This window comes from Mastomys coucha, unplaced genomic scaffold (assembly GCF_008632895.1).
Source record: "Mastomys coucha isolate ucsf_1 unplaced genomic scaffold, UCSF_Mcou_1 pScaffold7, whole genome shotgun sequence".
NCBI classification, from domain to species: Eukaryota; Metazoa; Chordata; class Mammalia; order Rodentia; family Muridae; genus Mastomys; species Mastomys coucha.
The window spans coordinates 62,780,187-62,799,742 of record NW_022196913.1 but is presented as its reverse complement, the minus strand read 5'-3'; the positions used below and the strand labels follow the sequence as shown (position 1 = coordinate 62,799,742).

The following is a 19,556-nucleotide window of genomic DNA, read 5'->3' as shown; positions in this document are numbered from 1 at the left end:
TCCGAACTCAGGACCTTCAGAAGAGAAGTCAGTGCTCTTACCCACTGAGCCATCTCGCCATCTCACCAGCCCAAGTCTGAACTCTTTAATGTTATCTGTTAGCATGTAGGCAGCCCAGATCCTGCATCCTGAGTGTACGTATAGAGGGCAGTTTTGAGGTTTGATTCTCTCCTTGTGTCATGGGTTCCAGGTGGAGCCAGGTCAGCTTTTATGGTCAGTGGTTTTTGTGCTGATCCACTAATTCAAGACTGAACCTTTTATGTTTCTATAAAGTTCACATTCTTCCTTACTTCTATTCCCTCTTCTGGGACACTTTCCCTTATTCTCATGGCTTCTGACATGCCTGAAGACAGGAGTTTGATTCCCTGGAACCCACTGGCAAAAATAAGGAAGCTAATGTTGTCCTCAAACCTTTACATGTCTGAGTAGTTATGACTCCTCCAGATCAGTGGCTTTTTGTTTTGATTTTTTGTTTTGATTTTGTTTGTTTGTTTGTTTTTGAGACAGGGTTTCTCTGTGTAGCCTTGGCTGTCCTGGAACTCACTCTGCAGAGCAGGCTTTTAAATAGAAATCAATCCAATGGAAGCAGTGGACGCCATGACCAAGAAAGCAGATGTGTGCTCTTGTGCGTTTAGTGTTGGGGTGCAGGGATTCCTAACTGACTCTTTCTAAGGAGAGTCCCCTTTTCTAGCATTTGACCCTTTGCAGTTGTGGGTTTGATGGTGTCTACCTCCATCCCCCCATAAATCCAACCACCAGACTTAGCTCAGTGAGGGCAGATCGAAGGCCTGTCCACTTAGGTCCTAGATCTAGCATGTGGGGCATATTTGGTATGTGCTAGCTGAATGAACAAATGTCTGCCCCTCATTGCACATGCAAGTTAATATATGACAAGCAGAGATACAGCCAACGATATATAAAATGAGTTTCTCTGGGGTGTCTAGCAGAGCCCCCTGGGAAAAAGTTAGCAGAGGTGGCCCCTAGGGCTCTCTCCTTGGGTTGAGCTCAGAGATGGGAAAAGCCACAGGGTCTGACTTTCTATTTTCTAGAACTACTTTGTCAAACTAATAGAGGTTAGTGAAGAGTCAAGAAGGACAGAGATCCTAGCTTGATGTGGTGGTATCTGGGCAGGATTATGAATTTGACAGGAGTTTGATTACCTAAAAAAAAGGGACAGACACATGCCAACACACATTCAGGCAAGCATCTCTCTCTCTCTCTCTCTCTGTCTCTCTGTCTCTCTCTCTCTGTCTCTCTGTCTCTCTGTCTCTCTCTCTCTCTCTCTCACACACACACACACACACATACACACACACACAGAACACACACAAGTAAACACAGAAAATTTTAGAAAATTGTAAGATTGTTTTTTACAGTTATGTAACTATAGTTACATCTTTCAAAAAAAAAAAAAGATTTACTGACTTTATTTATATGAGTACACTATAGTTGTCTTCAGACATACCAGAAGAGGGCATCAGATCCCATTACAGATGGTTGTGAGCTACCATGTGGGTGCTGGAAATTTAACTCTGGACCTCTGGAAGAGCAGTCAGTGCTCTTAATCACTGAGCCATCTCAACACCTCCCCCTGCCCCCATTACATCTCTTAGTTCACTACAAGGGAACTCTCTTTTTAAATATTTATTTATTTTGTATGTTTGCATGTGCATGTGTTTGATGTGTGTGTGTGCACACATTGTAGCATTTGTGTGGAGATCAGAAGATACCCGTGAGCTCTGGACATTGAGCCCCAGTGGTCAATCTTGGGGTCAGGAACCTTTGCTCACTGGGCTGCCTCACAGACCCTCCATGGAATACACAGACACTAACTGCTGCCTCAGACCCCAACGTTTTCTTTCTTGTGTTATTTCCTTGTTTACTGAAACTGCACAGTTGTCCAAAGAAGAAAAAAAAAGTCTTTAGAATAGGGTTTCTTAAACTTTCTCCACTCATCACCATGAACCATATAAAAATATAAAAACAGACATCAATTGATAATGTCATAGAGGAATTTACTTTAAAGCAAATCTTTTATTTTTATTTTTTACTTTTTGGGAGAGGAAGACCTGGCCTAGACACTCACTATCTGGCCAAGGGTGATCCTCCTGCCTCCACTGTTCTGGAGGTGCTGCAATTAAGGGAACACATTCTCATACCAGGTTTGAGCGCACTGGGGTTGAACCCAGGGCTTCCTGCATGCTAGGTAGCCATGCTTCCGATGAGCTGCATGCTCTCAGGCCTCCAAAGGAACTCCTTGGTATATATGTACTTCTCCCACTACTTAAAGATCTCAACGTATTTTTACGCTAATGAAATGAATGGACATAAAGAGTTGCATTTTGGCTGAGTATCTGATACTGCGGGGCCCAGAACACCTTCGCTATTCTTCAGAGTTGGTTATTTTAATCTTAATTGTCAATGCCATGGATACCACTGCACATACATAGGTAGTGCCACTGCACATACATAGATAGTGCCACTGCACATACATAGGTAGTGCCACTGCACATACATAGGTAGTGCCTCTGCACATACATAGTGCCATTGCACATACGTAGTGCCACTGCACATACATGCCTGTCCCCCTGCCTCCTTTTATGTGTCTATAGCTCCAGTGGCCTTTTCCCTTCAGGTTACCTGTATTATGTTTTCTGCCCTCAGTCTCCGACATTTCTGTTTCCCATCCCCACTCTCATGGTGGCCATTTTATGTTGTATAACCCCTAGCCCCAATATAAACACACTCACACTCACACACACACACACACACACACACACACACACACACATTACAAACTAGGAAGCTAAGCTTCACATACAATATTCATCTTTCTGAACCTCGATTACCTTGCTTAATAGAATATTTTCTTGTAGACTTCATTTCATTTTATGTTAGAATAAAAGTCCATTGTGTATGTTGTGGAGGACATGTTTATTTCCCGCTTGGCTATTGGTCAACGTCCAGCTCACTCCACTCCTTGCTCTTGTTAATGGGGCATCAATGGACATGGATGTGTTCAGTGTGTGTTCAGGACTTGTGAAGCTGGCTTCCAAGGAGTTCTCTTTTTAAGTTTTTGAGAAACGGATTACCAAAATGGCTTCTCCAATTTACACTCCCACCAGCTGTGTGTGTTTGTGTGTATGTGTATGTTTGTGTGTGTATGTGTGTGTTTGTATTGTGTGTATGTTTGTGTGTATGTGTGTATTTGTGTGTGTATGTATGTGTATGTGTTTGTATGTATGTGTGTACATTTGTATGTGTGTTTGCGTTTATATGTGTGTATGTATGTGTGTATGTATGTATGTATGTGTGTGTGTATGTGTGTGTTTGTGTGTGTGTATGTATGTGTATATGTTTGTGTGTTTGTGTGTGTGCATGTGTGTGTATTTGTGTGTGTATATATGTTTGTATGTGTATATGTATGTGTGTATGTTTGTGTGTTTGTGTGTGTGTATGTATGTTTGTGTGTTTGTGTGTGTATATATGTTTGTATGTGTGTATGTGTGTGTTTGTGTGTATGTATGTATGTGTATATGTTTGTGTGTTTGTGTGTGTATGTATGTATGTATGTATGTGTGTGTATGTATGTGTATATGTTTGTGTGTTTGTGTGTGTGCATGTGTGTGTGTTTGTGTGTGTATATATGTTTGTATGTGTATATGTATGTGTGTATGTTTGTATGTTTGTGTGTGTGTATGTATGTTTGTGTGTTTGTGTGTGTATATATGTTTGTATGTGTGTATGTATGTGTGTATGTTTGTGTGTTTGTGTGTGTATGTGTGTGTGTTTGTGTGTGTGTATATGTGTGTATGTTTGTATGTGTGTATGTTTGTGTGTTTATGTGTGTGTTTGTGTGTATATGTATGTTTGTGTATTTGTGTGTGTATATATGTTTGTATGTGTGTATGTATGTGTGTATGTTTGTGTGTTTGTGTGTGTGTGTTTGTGTGTGTGTATATGTGTGTATGTTTGTATGTGTGTATGTTTGTGTGTTTATGTGTGTGTTTGTGTGTATATATGTGTGTGTATGTTTGTATGTGTGTATGTTTGTGTGTTTGTGTGTGTGTGTTTGTGTGTGTATGTGTGTGTGTATATGTGTGTAAGTACACACAAATGTGGAAGTTAGAGGATGGCCTTGGGTATTGGTTCCTCCCCTTCTTACCATGTCTGAAACAGAGTCCTTTCACCACTTAGTAGCCCAGGCTGGCCTTCTGACTTCTTGAGATTCTCCTACCTTCCCCTCACTGCTTCTCCCTCCTGTCTCTGGTAGGAACGCACATGAGGATTGCAGACAGCTTTGATGTGGGTTCTGTGGATCCAGACTCAGGCCATCTGCCTTGTTTGGCAAGTGCTTCCACTCACTGTCCTTCAGTTGTTTGTCTTATGTGTTCTAAATGGTAACCCCATGTCTGCAGCATAGCTAGCAAAGATTCTCTCCCATTCTGCATTTCCCTCTGTTGCAGTTTTCTTTGCTTCAGACAGCAATTTCTAAATTCCAAATATTCCAACACAACACAGTACAGAGGTATATGCTACTTTGGTGTATGCTGAGGAGTGGCAGTAGGGAAATTCTTAAACTTCTTAGTTTTCCATACTTAAATGATTCTGTTTCTGTAGGTGCAGAGCAACTTCTATGTGCTGTAAAAACAATGTAGTCCATGAAGCACCCCACTCTGGAGACTGAGCCGATGTGTTTCAGGCAGTTTCTTGGCATTGCACACAGTGCACACGATGTTCAGGGTGGCATAAAGCTGGACAACCGTGCATTGGCAAGCACAGACAGACAGACAGACTGCAGACTCACTGTGATCACCACACAGGATGCTGACCCACGGTCTAGAGAAGCCTGCTTACCTGTCACAGGCCACAGAAACCTGAAAGAATTTGATAAATCTGTTATTGTCTCAGAAAATAGAACCCCTCGACCTCTACACCCATGCATGTGTGAATACTCGCACAGATTATTCACACAGTGTCAACAGTTCCTGGTTGTTTATCTGGAGTTCTAAAACCTTGACTTGACTCCTACACTCAGCTTCCATGGAAGGAAAGGCAGTCAGCCTGGGGCCTGACCACATGCCTCTGGCTTCTTACAGCCGGCTGTTCTTTCAAGATCCAATTTCTGAGGCCTCTGTTCTTTAACTTATCTCTGTGATACAATTAACGATTGGACCCTCATTCGTGAACTTCTAAATAGCCACTTGGAGGAAGGAAACCTAAACTTCTGATTTCTTTGCCTGCACTTGTTTTTTCTGTTTGTACGACTCAGCATAAACTCTAGAGGATTGGGACCCCATCTTAGGGTCAGGAGGAGCCTACCATCTTTCCCTCCTGCCTTCTCACCATGGCCTCCTGCCCCAGGATGCAGTGAGTTCCAGTCACTGGCTATCACAGAACCCAGAGAAAGGAAAGATGTGGGAGCTCCTGGCCTCATTTGTCTGACGAGGAGACTAGCAGGCACGATTTGACGAACCCAACACCACCCACTTTCCTCGTTTGAGTCATGTGATCCTGAGCTGTGGCAGGGTGGGTCCTGTGGACTGATGGTGTGATTGTGTAGCCTGGGGGTGGGCGTCAGGAGCCCACGTGTTGCACTGCGCCATATTTTCTTGGGCGATGGGAGCCTACTGTTGTACTCTACTGAATCTTCTAGGGGCTGGCATGAGTTTGAGGGAGAACGGTCATCAGGCTGTTGGTAGGCTCACACCAGGGCATCTGACTATGTCCTCTCTTGGAGTCACATTGTCCTCTGATTTGCACCTCTGCTGCCTCAAGTCCCTATACTTGCTGAAGAGGCTTGGTTCTAGGCTGGCACCAGCGTCAGCAGGGGTCTTATGCGCTGGGAATGTGGTGTTGTTATTGGTCTTGCTTCCTGGCTACCTACTGTTTCTTGGGTTATTATCAGAGACTCCCAGCTGTTCTTCCTGCCTCCAGTTCAGCGCTCTCCCACCTCTGCATCCAGGATTTCATTCAGAAATCTCCTTCGGTAGACCATCAGAGAAATCCACATCTGGTCAAAGCGCAGAGAACAGCTGACTATAGAGTGTCCATCCCCCGTCAACACACCTACAACACAGCCCCCGTGACCAAAGGCTCAAGGAACATTAGAGAAGAGGAAACGGAAAGATTGTAAGAGCCAGAGGACCAGGATATGTCTGCTGAGAGACAGTGTCTTCTACTTGTGACAAGGAGCTGCACCTCTGAAATCATAACAACATAGAAAACCTCCAAAGAACAACGCCAGTTGGCATGTCACCGTGGTTGGGGAAGTCTCACAGGACCCCACCCCTAGATGAAGAGCTACAGGCAGTTAATGATTACAGAGAGAGAGGGAAAGGGAGAGGGAGAGAGAGGGAGAGAAAGAGAGAGGGGGGGAAGAGAAAGAGAGGGAGAGAGAGAGAGAGAGAGAGAGAGAGAGAGAGAGAGAGAGAGAAAGAGAGAATCCACATCCGTAGTTTATCTGATCCTGAATGATCAGCCCTAAACACATAGAAATATGAGCAATAAATACTACCTGGACCCAGCAGGTTGTATTTATGTAGACATAGGTGTGTGGAAGGAAAGGCCATAACTTGTAGAGCAAGTTGTGGGGCAAGTTGCATCAGGAGAAGGGTGGAGATGATGTAGATACAGTACTCATGTATAAAGTCCTCAAGAAGGACACTCCACCTGTTTTTGTCCTTCTCTCTGGTAGGACCTCAGCGCTGTCACCCTTGCCATGAAGGTCCCTCATGTGATGCATATGGCTCCACCCACCATGGCTACGTGTACCTCTCCAGCTTCCTTCCATGCCCTGTGCCCTGCGCCCAGCCACACCAGCCTCTCACTGTCAGTTACACTATCCTCTTGGATCCTTCCTCCTTTACCCTCGCGCCCACACCCGCCCCTCCTTCCCCACTTTGCTGTCTCTTGAACTTCTTCTCTTCATCCTATCACTCCCAGAGAAGTAGCCGCTCTCCTGGGAGGCCTCCTATAGCTCCTAGGTGTGGTTTGTGCCCCTTCACTGTGCTTCTGTCTGGGACTGGGCTACTTGGTGTTTAAAGCTATGGACTCTGAAGTCAGACTCCCTTTTAACCCCCTCTGGCAGTTAGATGTATGACCACAAGAGGAATGCGCTCCCTTTCTGGGCCTTGCTTTTTTTTTTTGTTTGTTTGATTGTTTGCTTTTTTTTTTTTCCCCTCTATGTAAAATGAGGCTAATTTTTACAACCATCACACATTTCTGTGAAGTTTGGAAGAAGCAAGAATTTAAAATACTTCATTCAGTGTTTGGCCATAGTTAGCAATTAACAAATACTAATTTTTCATGTTGTCATATTTAGATTCTCTTACAAGACCTGCCCTCCTTCAGGGCTGGCTAAGAGCTTGCTCACCATGCCTGGCCCTGGATACAGGTGTCGGTAAGCAGGGCTCAAAGCTTGGGCTACAGAAACAAGTGGCAGAACACAGAATGCCTGCAGTTGGTGTATGAGTGACCCAAGGTCATTATGACCTTGTCGTCCTCGTGCCTGACTCTCTCCAGTAGTTTCTGGGGGCACAGGCAAGAGCCACATGTTTCCAAGACAACGCAGGAGGCAAATTGGCCACAGATGCCAAATTCCCACCATTTTTCTGTTCTGTTGTGGAACCGCAGGTGACATGTCTGAGAGCAAGGCCAAGAAGATCGAAATCAAGGACGTGGATGGGCAGACTCTCAGCAAGCTCATCGACTACATCTACACGGCAGAGATCGAGGTGACAGAAGAGAACGTACAGGTAATCTCCCCAGTGGCCCCTGTGCCGCGCACTCGGGACCCGCCACGTCAGCGTCCTGCCCTTTAACCCCCACAGCTCCTCAGGGTCACTAACCGGGAGACGAAGCTGCAGAGAATGACATCACTACCTGGGCACATGCCAGCCAGCGTAAGGGTAGAAGAATGTGCCCTTGTCCGTTCAATGCATGCCCAGCATAAGCTGTGCTTTTCACCCCAAGGGTACGTAATACCTCTGCACGAGCCCAAGTCTGGAGTGTTGTGCTTTATAAAAAGATAGGAGAGACAGAGATATGTTTGGTGGAGGCGCAGAATGGTGTGGAGGAAGGGGTGCCTCTGTGGGCCCTTGCTGGGGCATCCCTTCCCCTTGAGGGAGCAGCCACACAATATAATATAGAATAGAGTTTATTCAGGGCATGGGGAGGGGAGTTGAGTGGGTAGTAGAGACAGAGAAAGGCAGAGAGAGGGTAAGGGGCAAGAGAGAGAGAGGAGGGGGCAGGCAGCTCATTTCATAGTGAGTCAGGCAATTGCCAGGTAACTGTGGGCGGAGCCTAGACGGACCCCCAACACGGAGTGAGGAGTTTCTAGCTCACGTTGTACTTAGCTTATGAAGGAGGAGCCAGAAGCTCGGCTATTCCTCTCCTCTCCAGGCTGCCCTTGTGTCTCAGGTGGTGAGAGGCTCTTCATGCTGTTTACCTTACAGCCTTGGTCATGTAAAAGCCCCGAGCACATGGAGGGTGAGCCGGAGGACCGAGTCTCACCAGAAGGTGTGGTGATGGCACACGGCAATGCGCCTTTCCTCTCTTTCTCAACCCTGCCTGGCCCTCTGCCACCTGGAGCCTGCAGACGAGGATCCGGGAAAGGCAGAGGACCCAAGAGAGGACACACGTACTACGCTTCAGTTAGGGAGATGACTGGGGAGGGGCTGAACAGACAAGGGTGCACTCTTCCACCCTTACAAGAGTGATGGACTTTACGTGACTAGTGAGCGAGATAGCCATTTCCTACTGAAAGGCCACGCTTTCAGGTCGGAGCTGTCTGAGAGGCTGGCTTGATGATGGCTTCTTAGCCCCAATGTTCCTGCCACCCCCTTCACCGACTGGCACTGTAGATGTGACAGCACTGGTCCCCTGGGGTCTGCAGTGTGGGGATGAGGAGAGACATCCATTAAAGAAAGCCACGAGTCACCTCTGTGTCTGTGCACAGTCCCGCAGTGGGAGAGGACACCAAGGGACACTTTGGATGAGGGAAGGTTTTTGGGAAGGATCTTTTTTTTAAGAGTTAAGCTTCAAGCTGAGGTGGAGGAATGAATGGTGGCGGAATGGTGCTAAGGTGGGGTGAGGTGCAGGTGGGCGGATCGAGTGAGGCGCATTGCATTGTCCCTGCATAGCCTGCAGTGACAGGAAGGTCCCCTAGTTTTATGTAGTTACTATAGCACTTTGGGCTAACCCACCATTTATAGACATATAGGTCTCACTGTCCTGGCTGTCTTAGAGAGCTCCCTGTGTAGACCAGGCTGGCCTCAAACCCACGAGATCCACCTGCCTCTGCCTCCTGAATGTTGAGACTAAAGGCGTTTGCCACCATGCCTGGCTCAAACTATATACACACTAAAACGTGTATTTTGGAAAATTAGAAAGGGCTCTGTTTAGGTTTTTACTTCCTGACAGATGTTAAGAGCAACAAAACAGTAATAAATATCAATTTATTTATTATAAATAAATAATTAATAATAGATAGTATCAGTTATGTTATTAATTAAGAAATTAAGGCATTAATTAACAAATAAAAGTGATAGGTATCTGCCAGTACAAAGGTAATTTTTACAACTCTGGTCTAACCCTGTGCTGATCTCTCTGGCTTACAAAATGCGGTATTTCAAGGCGGTGACAGCAGATACCAGAGAGCTCTGTAGAAAGTGACTTTGTCATTACTTTTAAAAACAAATTTGTCCAAGAAGGAGGGGGAAGAGCAGGAGGGAACAGAGTGAGTGCTGTTTAGAGGACGAGTGGAGGAACTTCTTGGAGGAACAATGATGGCTTCTTAGCCCCAGTGTTCCTGCCACTGCCTTCAGCATGGCTGCCGGTTCTGCCGGAGGAGAAACCAATGAGTCTGTGTGCTTGACCTCTGCCTCCCCCCACCTGCTGGAGCCTTTCTACTTTCCTGATGCCCCATGGCCAAGTTCAGTCTTCTCCGTACAGCAGAGGTCATAAGAGTGGCCATTTTACATAGTTATCCATAAACAGCCCCTCCTCAAACCCTGGCCTCCCTCATTATCAGACTGTGATGATGAGGCAAGTCAGGTGATCTCTCTTTGTCCCAGGGTTTTCATTTCGTCAGTGTGGCTATGATAACAGGGTTTACTCTGACGGGGCTGGTGTGATCCATTTCGTCAGTGTGGCTATAACAGCACTTTCTCTGACAGGGCTGGTGTGAGCCATTTCGTCAGTGTGGCTATAACAGCACTTTCTCTGACAGGGCTGGTGTGAGCCATTTCATCAGTGTGGTCATGATAACAGCACTTACTCTGACAGGGCTGGTGTGAGGGGTGAGCCTACTGGCATGGCCTTAGAGTAGGGCCTGGCACACGGTGCATAATAGTATTACCTAAACAGGGTGATGCCGTCATACATGTACGTCAAATGTAGGTGTTGATGCTGACAGGGACTGAGGACAGGTGGCCAGGCAGCCAGGTGGGGAGTAGGAGTCATGGTGAAGTCAGCAAGGCTAACCCCATCTGATCTAGAGGTGGTTGGGAATTCTCCTAGGCAGGAGGATACTTTACGGTACCTCTTGGGGTATGCCCAGAATGCTTGGCATGGATGGAGACCCAGACCAGGCACCAGCTATTCTTCTGAGCAGAGGGACCTTTGGGCTGTATGCTGGGTATCGAGGGGTGGAAAAGCAAGGTCTAGAAGGCACAGGGCCACAGGCTGTCCCACCTACGTGCTGGGCAGTACAGAAACTCATCTCGTCCCACATTTGGACAGGCATTCAGCGCTTTTCTTGAGCCTGCACCACCCGTCAGTGTCCACAGAGAAGTTGCTGGGATGGGCTGCTTCCCCGAGGAACAGCTGCTCTGTAGGCAGAGACAGATGGGGGGCCCCGGTGGAGATATCCAGGAGGAAGTAGTCACTTCTGCCTGACAGGGAGAAGAAGCGGAGCGGACCACGCTCAGGAAATGTTTGGGCCAGACTTTGGTCTGTCTTTGTGCCCATCCCCCTAACCCAGGCTGGGAGCCCTCTGAGGGACCAGCTGTTCGAGGTTGGGGCTTGGTCGAATGTCCCTGAGAGTTAAATCTTATCCCTTCCCAGACGCACATCCCTGTCCCTTGGAGAACTGGCTCTTCGATGACGGAGGTGGCCACAGTTGTGCAGAGACTTACTAGTGTGATTAGAACCCAGGCCATGCCGCGCAAGTGGAGCGGGGACCTGAACCCTCTGACTAACCGGCATGACTGTGCTGACCTCATGAAGTGAATGGTCTGAGCCTTGGTTTCTGCCCCCAGTGGTCAATTATAATCAAAACTGACAGTGCTAATGGCTGTGCGTAGTGCACTCGGAGTAGTGCACTGCTCACTCCTGTAAATGCATCACCCGCTTGAATCTCTCCAGCCTTAAGGCACTACCCTGACCACGCCCACTGTACTATTGAGACGGAGGCACCTAGAGCTAAGGGCATTGTCCCAGCAAGTGGGAACACCATCACTGAGAGTGACACTTTGATCTCCCACTGTCCAGTCACCTGCACCTTGCTTGTCCTCTTCTGTCCTCCCTCCCTGAGCCTACGCAGTGCTCAGCCAGGAGGGGCTCTGGTCACCTTTCACCTGGCACTCTGGCGTGCCCTCCATTGTGCCTGGCCCTGCCCCTCCTCCCCTCCCGCTGGATGGAGTTCCAGGATGAGGTGTTTTCTGAGGCAGGGCATTTCCTCTTGTTTTTGCAAAAGGAAGCAAAGCCTGCGAGGGACTTCCTCTGCTGTGTTCTCTTGTGATACAGGGAGAGAACAAACAAGACAGGCCCAGCGCAGGAGAAGTGGAAGGCTGGCTATGTGCCAGCCGAGGGGACCTGTAAACCCCCTGCTGTGGGCCCTTGCAGGCTGCTTTAGGAATGAGGCGCTGAAAGGCAAGCCAGATGCTTTCGACCCAGGGTAATTTTCTATACCGGTGGGTAGTTCCCGCTAACTCCTCCCTCCCTCAACTCTGGCTCTACCCTCACAGTCTACTTCAAAGCCTAGAGTGGAGCTGAGTTCAGGAAGTAGAGAAGAGGAAATGCCCCCAAGTCCTGCTGATATGGAAGATGGGACGGACCTGTTACCTTCCCCTGGGGGGTTGGGTTTGTGTGTATGGCCCTATCTGATAGGGCCTCAGTCTATCCCTGAGCAATAGGGCATGAAAGGGGGCTTATTGCTGGGCAGTGGTGGCACATGCCTTTAATCCTAGCACTTGAGTTCGAGGCCAGCCTGGCCTGCAGAATGAGTTCCAGGACAGCCAGAGCTACACAGAGAAACCCTGTCTCGAAAAACCAAAAAAAGAAGAAGAAGAAAAAAAAAGGGGGCTTATCTCCTGGTCTCCCCATCCTATTGTGGCCTCCTCTAATCTTCCTGTCCCGAGTAAGGCTATGGAGGGCAGACGAGGGCCTTTAAGCGCCAGATCAAGGAGTGTATGAGCCATTAGACCACAGCTGGGTTCATTGTGGGAAGCCAGGTCAAGGGGGCACGCTCAGGTAGGAGGGGCCAAGCAAGGAGAGGGTGGGAGTGGAAACTCTCTTCAGCTCTTGTCTGTTAAGTGGGTTTTGTGAACAGTAGGGAACTTGAAAGCTAGGTGGGTAGTTTGCCAACACAGTGTTAGGTTAGGATGTAACCTAAGGCACGGGCTCAGGAAATAATTTGTTATTGTACTTCTCAAGCTGGCTGTCATGAGGTTGAAAACTGAAGCCCTAAACTGTGCAGTCTTTCTGGAGGGAAGGAAGGGAGTGTGGTCTTGCTAGGGCGTGGCAGGGAACGCAGCCTGGGGCTGGGCCGGAATCTCAACCTTTCAGAGAGTTACTGGCTAGAGATACTCCCCCATCCCCAGGCTAGCATACATAAATGTTCCAGGTTGCCTAGAACTGAGGGGGTCCCCAGAACTTGTCCTAAAACTATCAGGATCAGACAATCCCGAATGATTGGCCAGAGGCTCTGTGGGGTCACGTGGCGGGGGAGCCTTTTTCATTTCTAGTGTTTACCCAGAGAGAGTGGCTAATGGATCGCCACCTCTCTGGCAGGCAGGCAGGGACTAATCTGGACTTGGAATCTGCATGACCAGGCTTGAGTGGCTCACAGGTTAATTGAATTTCCAAGTTTATGGCTGCCGAGTGGGGTGGAGGCTTGCCTGGTGGGGATGGAGCTCAGGCGGCCAGATTTGGGTTCTAGTTGGGTTCGCCTGTGTTTTACAACTCTGAGGTGAAGTCGATTTTTATCTCTTTCTTCTTCAGAAATGAACCAGTGGGCCAGAAAATACCAAGGACATTCGTGTTAACTCAGCCTTGCTGGGGACACGGCAAGAGGGAGGCGGGGTGTGGGGCAGGAGGAGCGGAGTGGCCTTTCCAGGGAGCTGTTGAAATTGGTGTAGGGGCAGAGCCCTCCCTGTGGAGAGTAGACACTCGGCTCAGTCAGATGCACAGTGGGCTTCTTGGGGTGGAAGTGGATGCATCTGGGCAAGGAGGATGAACGGGGCACACTGTCCTTCCATAGCACTGGAAGCTGTGGGGTGTCCCTCAGTGCTGTCAGACCAGGAATGTTGGTTACCCCTTGTGGAAGGACAAGGACCAGGAATGATCAGTAGAGCATGGTTTTAGGCCTAAGCACATAGCAGTGATGGAAGTCTATATGGAGGGCTCAGAGATGTTTTGGGAGAAGATCAGCATCCAGCATTTAAATTATTAAAAACAAAAGAGACACACATATTCCCCAAGTAAAAAGAACAAAAGCAGCTATGCCTGCAGCCATGTTTTCCTGGTTGTAGATGGGAGCAGCTGGAGTTGGTCTGGCTCAGCTTCTCTCCCTGAGAACTGGGGGTGGGTGGGGTCATGGGGGTGAGGATAGGGGGCAGTTGGGAGGAAGGACATAGGAACAGGGAATTGCTACAAGGAACTGGTGCCAGGTGGGTGGTTTTTGCCCAAGTTTCTTTTTTGATAAGTTATTCCCGCTGCCTGCCTCTTCCACAGAGTGAGGGGACAGTGGAGCCCAGTGGGGCAGGGCATTTGTCTGGTTTTTATGATCTAGAGGGCAAGGCTGGGCAGCTGTGAAAAGCTTGACAAGGGCTGGTAGTGAGTGCCCAGCAGGCTTGCTCAAGCCAGTTTCCCCTGGTTCTTAGGAAAAACATGTGTGCACACACCCAAGCAAGAACTATTCTGTTTTCCATGATGCAGAATAAGTGTCCTGTGACTTTTCAACAAAGAACTTAGCTCTCCCCTCTGAGGACGCATTTTGAGAACTCCTTTGCTTTTTAACCTGTTGGGGAGGAGGGCAGCTCAAGTGCACAGTGGCTGGGGTGACACTCTTCTTTTGGTCAGATGACAAGCGCCATCAAAGCAAGATGTTGTTTATTTTGTTTACTACTGGATCTTAGAGCCTTGACCAGTGTCTAACACAGAGATGCGCAGAGTGAGAGCGGGCTAGTGAGCAACTCAGCAAGTGCTAAGTAAGGACGACATGCTGCAGTCTTCAGGGCAGTGGGGCCCAGAGTCAGCTGGCTAGAGAAGCGTGTGAGGGAACCTTAAATATCTCTCCACACCCAGGTCACACTTGCTGTATGACACTATCTTTGGGGAGATATAAACAAACACTGATTTGCCCCAATGACAGACCAAAGAACAGATGTCCCCAAAGTTTAACTTGGTAAAACCAGTAAGTTTTATTGGGGTCACTCACAGGAGCAGAAATGACTCAAAGATAGCAGTGTCACCAGAGCCCATCCCATCATGGGTGACAGCTCAAGAAAGCCAGAAACTGGGAGCTCACTGCACAGTCTACATACAGGCAGCTCAGTACCTTCGACGGAGGGCTTTGCAGGAAGCTCGGCTTGTCTGAGAGTGTCTCTCCCCAGTCCTTACTGCTTGCTTATACAAACTTCGGGAGGGAGGGCCTAGTGGATCTGGTCAGTTTCAGGGACTTCCTGAAGCTGTTAGGTTTCTTCATCTCCTTAGCTTAAGAGCTTCCCTGAAGGATGGAATGTTTCATGTCTCCTGAGAATGCCCTCCTGTCTTACCTCCCTGCAGACACCCTCTGTCTTCACAAGCTTTCCTCCAAGACAGAAGAGTTCAATCTCAGAGGAAACGGCACACAATGGCCCATACCCATCAGGATGTGTGATGCCGGTGTGTGGCCAAGTATTTAGAGCTTCTGGGTGTGCTGTACATGCGGTGTACTTGGATTGCATGTGTGCACACACTGTGTCTCACTGCGTGTAGTTCCTTGTCCAGCATGTACAGAGTCATTTGAGTTCTTAGAGATGAGTGAGCTTTCAGGCCTGCTGAACCTAAACCTGCATTTTACTAAGGTCCTGGGATGGAGACAACCCTGGAAAGCTTTACAGGTCTGAATGATACTGAGACTCTCCCTGTGGGCGGGGCTCCAAGGGCAAAGCAGGCTGGGAAGTTTTGACTCAGCAAGAAGTCAGTGGAGAGCCCTAAGAAAATCTTGAGTATAAGGTCACGGGAACATGAAGGGACAGTGATTTCGGGGATGTGCTCCTGCTGTGGGACCAGGTGTCTAGAGGGTCACTCTCTTTCTCGCAGGTTCTGCTTCCAGCGGCCAGCTTGCTGCAGCTCATGGACGTGCGTCAGAACTGCTGTGACTTCCTGCAGTCTCAGCTGCATCCCACCAACTGCCTGGGCATCCGCGCCTTTGCAGATGTGCACACCTGCACAGACCTCCTGCAGCAGGCTAACGCCTATGCAGGTAAGACAGGGCAGCCCACCTTTCCCATGAGCTCATGGACTTAGTCACCTGACCCACTGGGGACTCTCACGGATCCTGAGAAGTGTCTTCTTTTACAAAGCAACTATGAGTTGGTTAGGGAGACAAAACTCGGATAATTAATAGCCGGCAAGTCTAGCTCATGGTAGAGTGGAATATGGTTAACTCGTACATGGTTGGTGTAGTCGGTATGGAGAAGTATTGGGAAGGCATGCCAGTGTGCTTATAAGAGAGTTCATGAGAGTGTGAGCATGGGTGTGCATATGAGTGTGTGAGTAAGGATGTGTGAATGTGTGTATGTGTGTGAACTTGCGTGCATGCAGATACTTGTGAATTTGAGTGTGTATGTGCATGCATAAGAGTATTGTGCATGAGTGTGTTTACGTGTATATACAGGTGTGTATATGCGAATTTGTATGTGTTTGTACATGCATTAGTGTGTGTGCATGTGTGTGCACATGTGCGTAACATAAACTAAGCTTAGTGTTGAAATGGATCTTTTTCTTGTTTAAGGCATCTTTTCTTTGCTTATTGCTCCATGTAGATGGTATTGGAAGTTGAACACATTCCAGGCTCTGGGGGATTAACTAGTGCCCTCTCTTTGTTTTCCAGACTCACTGATTATTTTTAACTCTGAAAGGAATTAACTCTGAAAGGAATTAAAGTGCAAGATGGGTGTGGTGGCACACACCCATGACTCAGCCTTACAGAGGCTGGAGGATCACCACAAGTTCAAGGCCAGTCTGGGTTACATGATAAAACCCCAGTCAAAGCCAAACCAAATCAAACAAATCAACCAACTGACCCCCACCGAGGGTGAGAGTGTAGTTGGACTCAAGTCAGAGTGATGGTGCTGCCACTCATCAGTTGAGAGCACACACTGCTCCGAGAGGACCAGGGCTGGCTTCTTGGCAGCCATGTTGGTACCTTACAATCACTCTGCCAAGGGATCTGGCCTCTATGCCCACCTGCGCTCATACGTACAGACCCACACAGAACCACACAATTAGAAATATAAAATATAAACAAAAGGCAACTTCACAGGTTAGCTTCCTTCATTCACCTCAGAAAACTTTGAACACTGTTAACTTTAAGTTTATTTGCTCTAGACATCGATGTTGACTTCTCCAGGAGGATGAGGTTGGGCCTCTGCAGTCTTCCCTCATGCATACTGGCCAGGCCACGATTCATCCTGATGACAGAGCCAATCTGTGTGTTACAATTAGGTGTCTTAGTCAGAAAAAGTGTTCACAGACATCAGAAAGGCAGCGAACTACTGCCTTTTTCTTTAATATGTGTGTAACCACCTACACTAGACACGGCTGGAGGAGCCGCAGCCGGCAGTGTGTTCTCTGGGCAACACTGTACCTTGGAGAACTCGTATTTGAATGGAGAGAGAAGAAATGGAGGTAACTATGCTGTCCAGCAATGTTTAGCAGGGCACACGCCCTCAGCGTTCATTGCAGGAAGTGGACGGATCCCAGTTATCTTAGAAACGGGTCTGTCCATCTTAATTGCTAGGTTGGTGCACAGCTGCCTCATTGTCTCCCAGGGGAGAGCTTTATCTCATCCCATGGCCAGATAAACAGCGTCATGCCTGCTCCTCTCGCCAGGACCTAGGAAATGAGCTGAGGAGCTGCTGTCTGCCCTGTGCTACAGCAGTCCCTGTGTCATGAGGTGACAAGCTTGTGCCCTGTTGCTTTGGGTTTTCTAGTCAACCCCCTGGTACAGACTTGGGCCTCCATGTGCAGGAACACATGACCAATGGTCACAGACTGTCAGGCCTCCATGGACATGACCAATGGTCAGAGATTATCAATCCTCCATGCACATGTACACACATGACCAATGGTCACAGATAACATGTCGATCCTCTATGCAGACGCACATGACTAATGGCGAAGATGTCCTGGAAGCTGACCATTGTGAAGGACTTCTCTGGAAGCCCTGGCTCTCGGTCCTGTAGGCCTGTGTTGGCTGTGAGCCTGAACTCTGCTGCGTGTCATTTGTCCACTGTGCTGTCGGTCCTTCTTCCACCTCCTCTCTCCTAACGAGGGTCCCACGTGGAGGAGGCCCCTTTGCTGAAGGATGCTGCTCAGGTTTGACGTAGCAGGAGCTGATCCAGGATGAGTGTCTCCACATGTGGTCCCACTGTGAGCATGTGTCAGTGTGTGGAAGGTACAGGGCTGAGGTACTTGGACTTCTGTTCCCCTCTTTCGTATCTCCCCCTCCAACCCTCTCTGCTAACCCCTCCAGTGTGTACATCCATACAAGCTCTGGGTTTTCTTCATCCTCCCCTGCCCTCCCCAGTCTTGTGGTAAGCCAGATCTGTGGGAAGGTGGAGATGACGCTTCCTGCTGGCACCTCCTGGTCCTGATGCTGTCCAAGCGGTTGGCTTCTGGCAGCAGCTTTGGCACACGTGTCTGTGGTAGCTTGGTGAATTTCCGTTACCAGTATTTATTGGAGCTTTCTCTTTGGTTACCCCTCTTATGCTACGCACTTCATGAACACCCTCCTCAGAGGTATGCAACAGTTGAGGCAACCAGGATCCCAAGAGGTAAGATGGTCTGAGGAGATGCAACGAGTAAGGGCAGGGACAGAATTCAAACTCAGTGTTGGCATCTATGTCCATTGCCTTCCACAGCTTCCAGTTTGCACACAAGGGTAGTGAAGAGCACAGGGAGCTAGAAAGCGGGCCTGTTCCACTGAAATGGTATGTGCTTAGTCGCCTGTGTCACGGTGTCACAGTGTTACCAAATGCCAGCATCAGGCAGTGTACACAGATGGACAGACAGCTGATGCTGGTACAGACCTTACGGTCATCTTGGAGTTGGAGAGGTAAGACATGGTGTCTTCTCTTCTTGGTTGTACCTAGCCACACAGAGATTGTCTGCTCTCCGCACAGGTGGCCATGTCTATATTCCCTGGCTCGGTTAGCATGCTTGACAGACATGGACCCCCCACTCTGTGGTGCAGGCCTGTGACCTCCCCACAGCCTGCCTTCTGCACAGCCTCGGCTTTGTAGAGTAGGGGCTTTAAGGTGCAGGGATAATGCAGACACTCCAACTCCAGTGAACGGAGAGTAGGAGGGAAATGATCAAGACTGCTGTGTTTAGAGAGGGAGGTTGGAATGACACCTTGGGTCCTTCCTCTTCGACTGATGTGGGCCTGCTTCATTTTGTGATTGTTTCTCCCTGGCCTCAGGTGGGACCCGGTACTCTGGGGACCCCTGTTTCTGGAGACAGATCTTTCACTTTACTTTGTTCTGCTGTTACATGCAAGATACAATGCTCGGCTGCCTCATTTTACAAAGTCTTTTCGAGCCAACATTGCCAGAGAATCCTTTGTATCAGATCCAGGAGTCAGGCCTGCCAGCCCATGGAGCTGAGCAACCCTGGACTGTTTTTATAAAGCCTTACTGGGTTTTAGGATGGCAGGAATGATGAAGAGCAAGAGGAGATGTCTTGCAGAAGCAGAGACCCCGAGTCTGGGCACTGCATCCTCCTTGACAGACCCAGCTGCTGTACTGAGGGGCTTCAGAGCCGGGTCCAGGCTGTAGACACTGGAACTCACGGTCTCTGACTACCGGTGTTCAAACTACACACGCCCTGGGGAAGGGGACTAGTTCAAGGCTCCTGATTTTGGGTTTCTTTTATCTGGAAATACAGGCAGGTGGATCTGTGGTCCCTCTTCTCCCTTTCTCAGTTTCTAGCCAACTGGGCTCTGCCTTCACTTGCCTGCCACCCCATCTTGTTCCCGAACACTTACTTTTCTAGTGAAAGCTCTTTTTCTGATGTATTGCCACTATTTCAACTTAGTACAAAACCCTTCACTGATCATTCCAGGA

The 19,556-nt window shown here is 48.4% G+C and overlaps 1 protein-coding gene across 4 annotated transcripts in view; it reads left to right on the top strand.

The window, feature by feature from the left end:
* Positions 1-19,556, top strand: part of Klhl3 (kelch like family member 3) — a 130,648-nt gene that overhangs the window by 38,496 nt on the left and 72,596 nt on the right. For all 4 annotated transcript variants that reach the window (XM_031358434.1, XM_031358435.1, XM_031358432.1 and 1 more), the window contains 2 exons: positions 7,636-7,757; positions 15,529-15,691. In XM_031358434.1, coding sequence (XP_031214294.1) covers positions 7,636-7,757; positions 15,529-15,691 — 285 coding nt within the window. The remainder of the gene's footprint in view (positions 1-7,635; positions 7,758-15,528; positions 15,692-19,556) is intronic.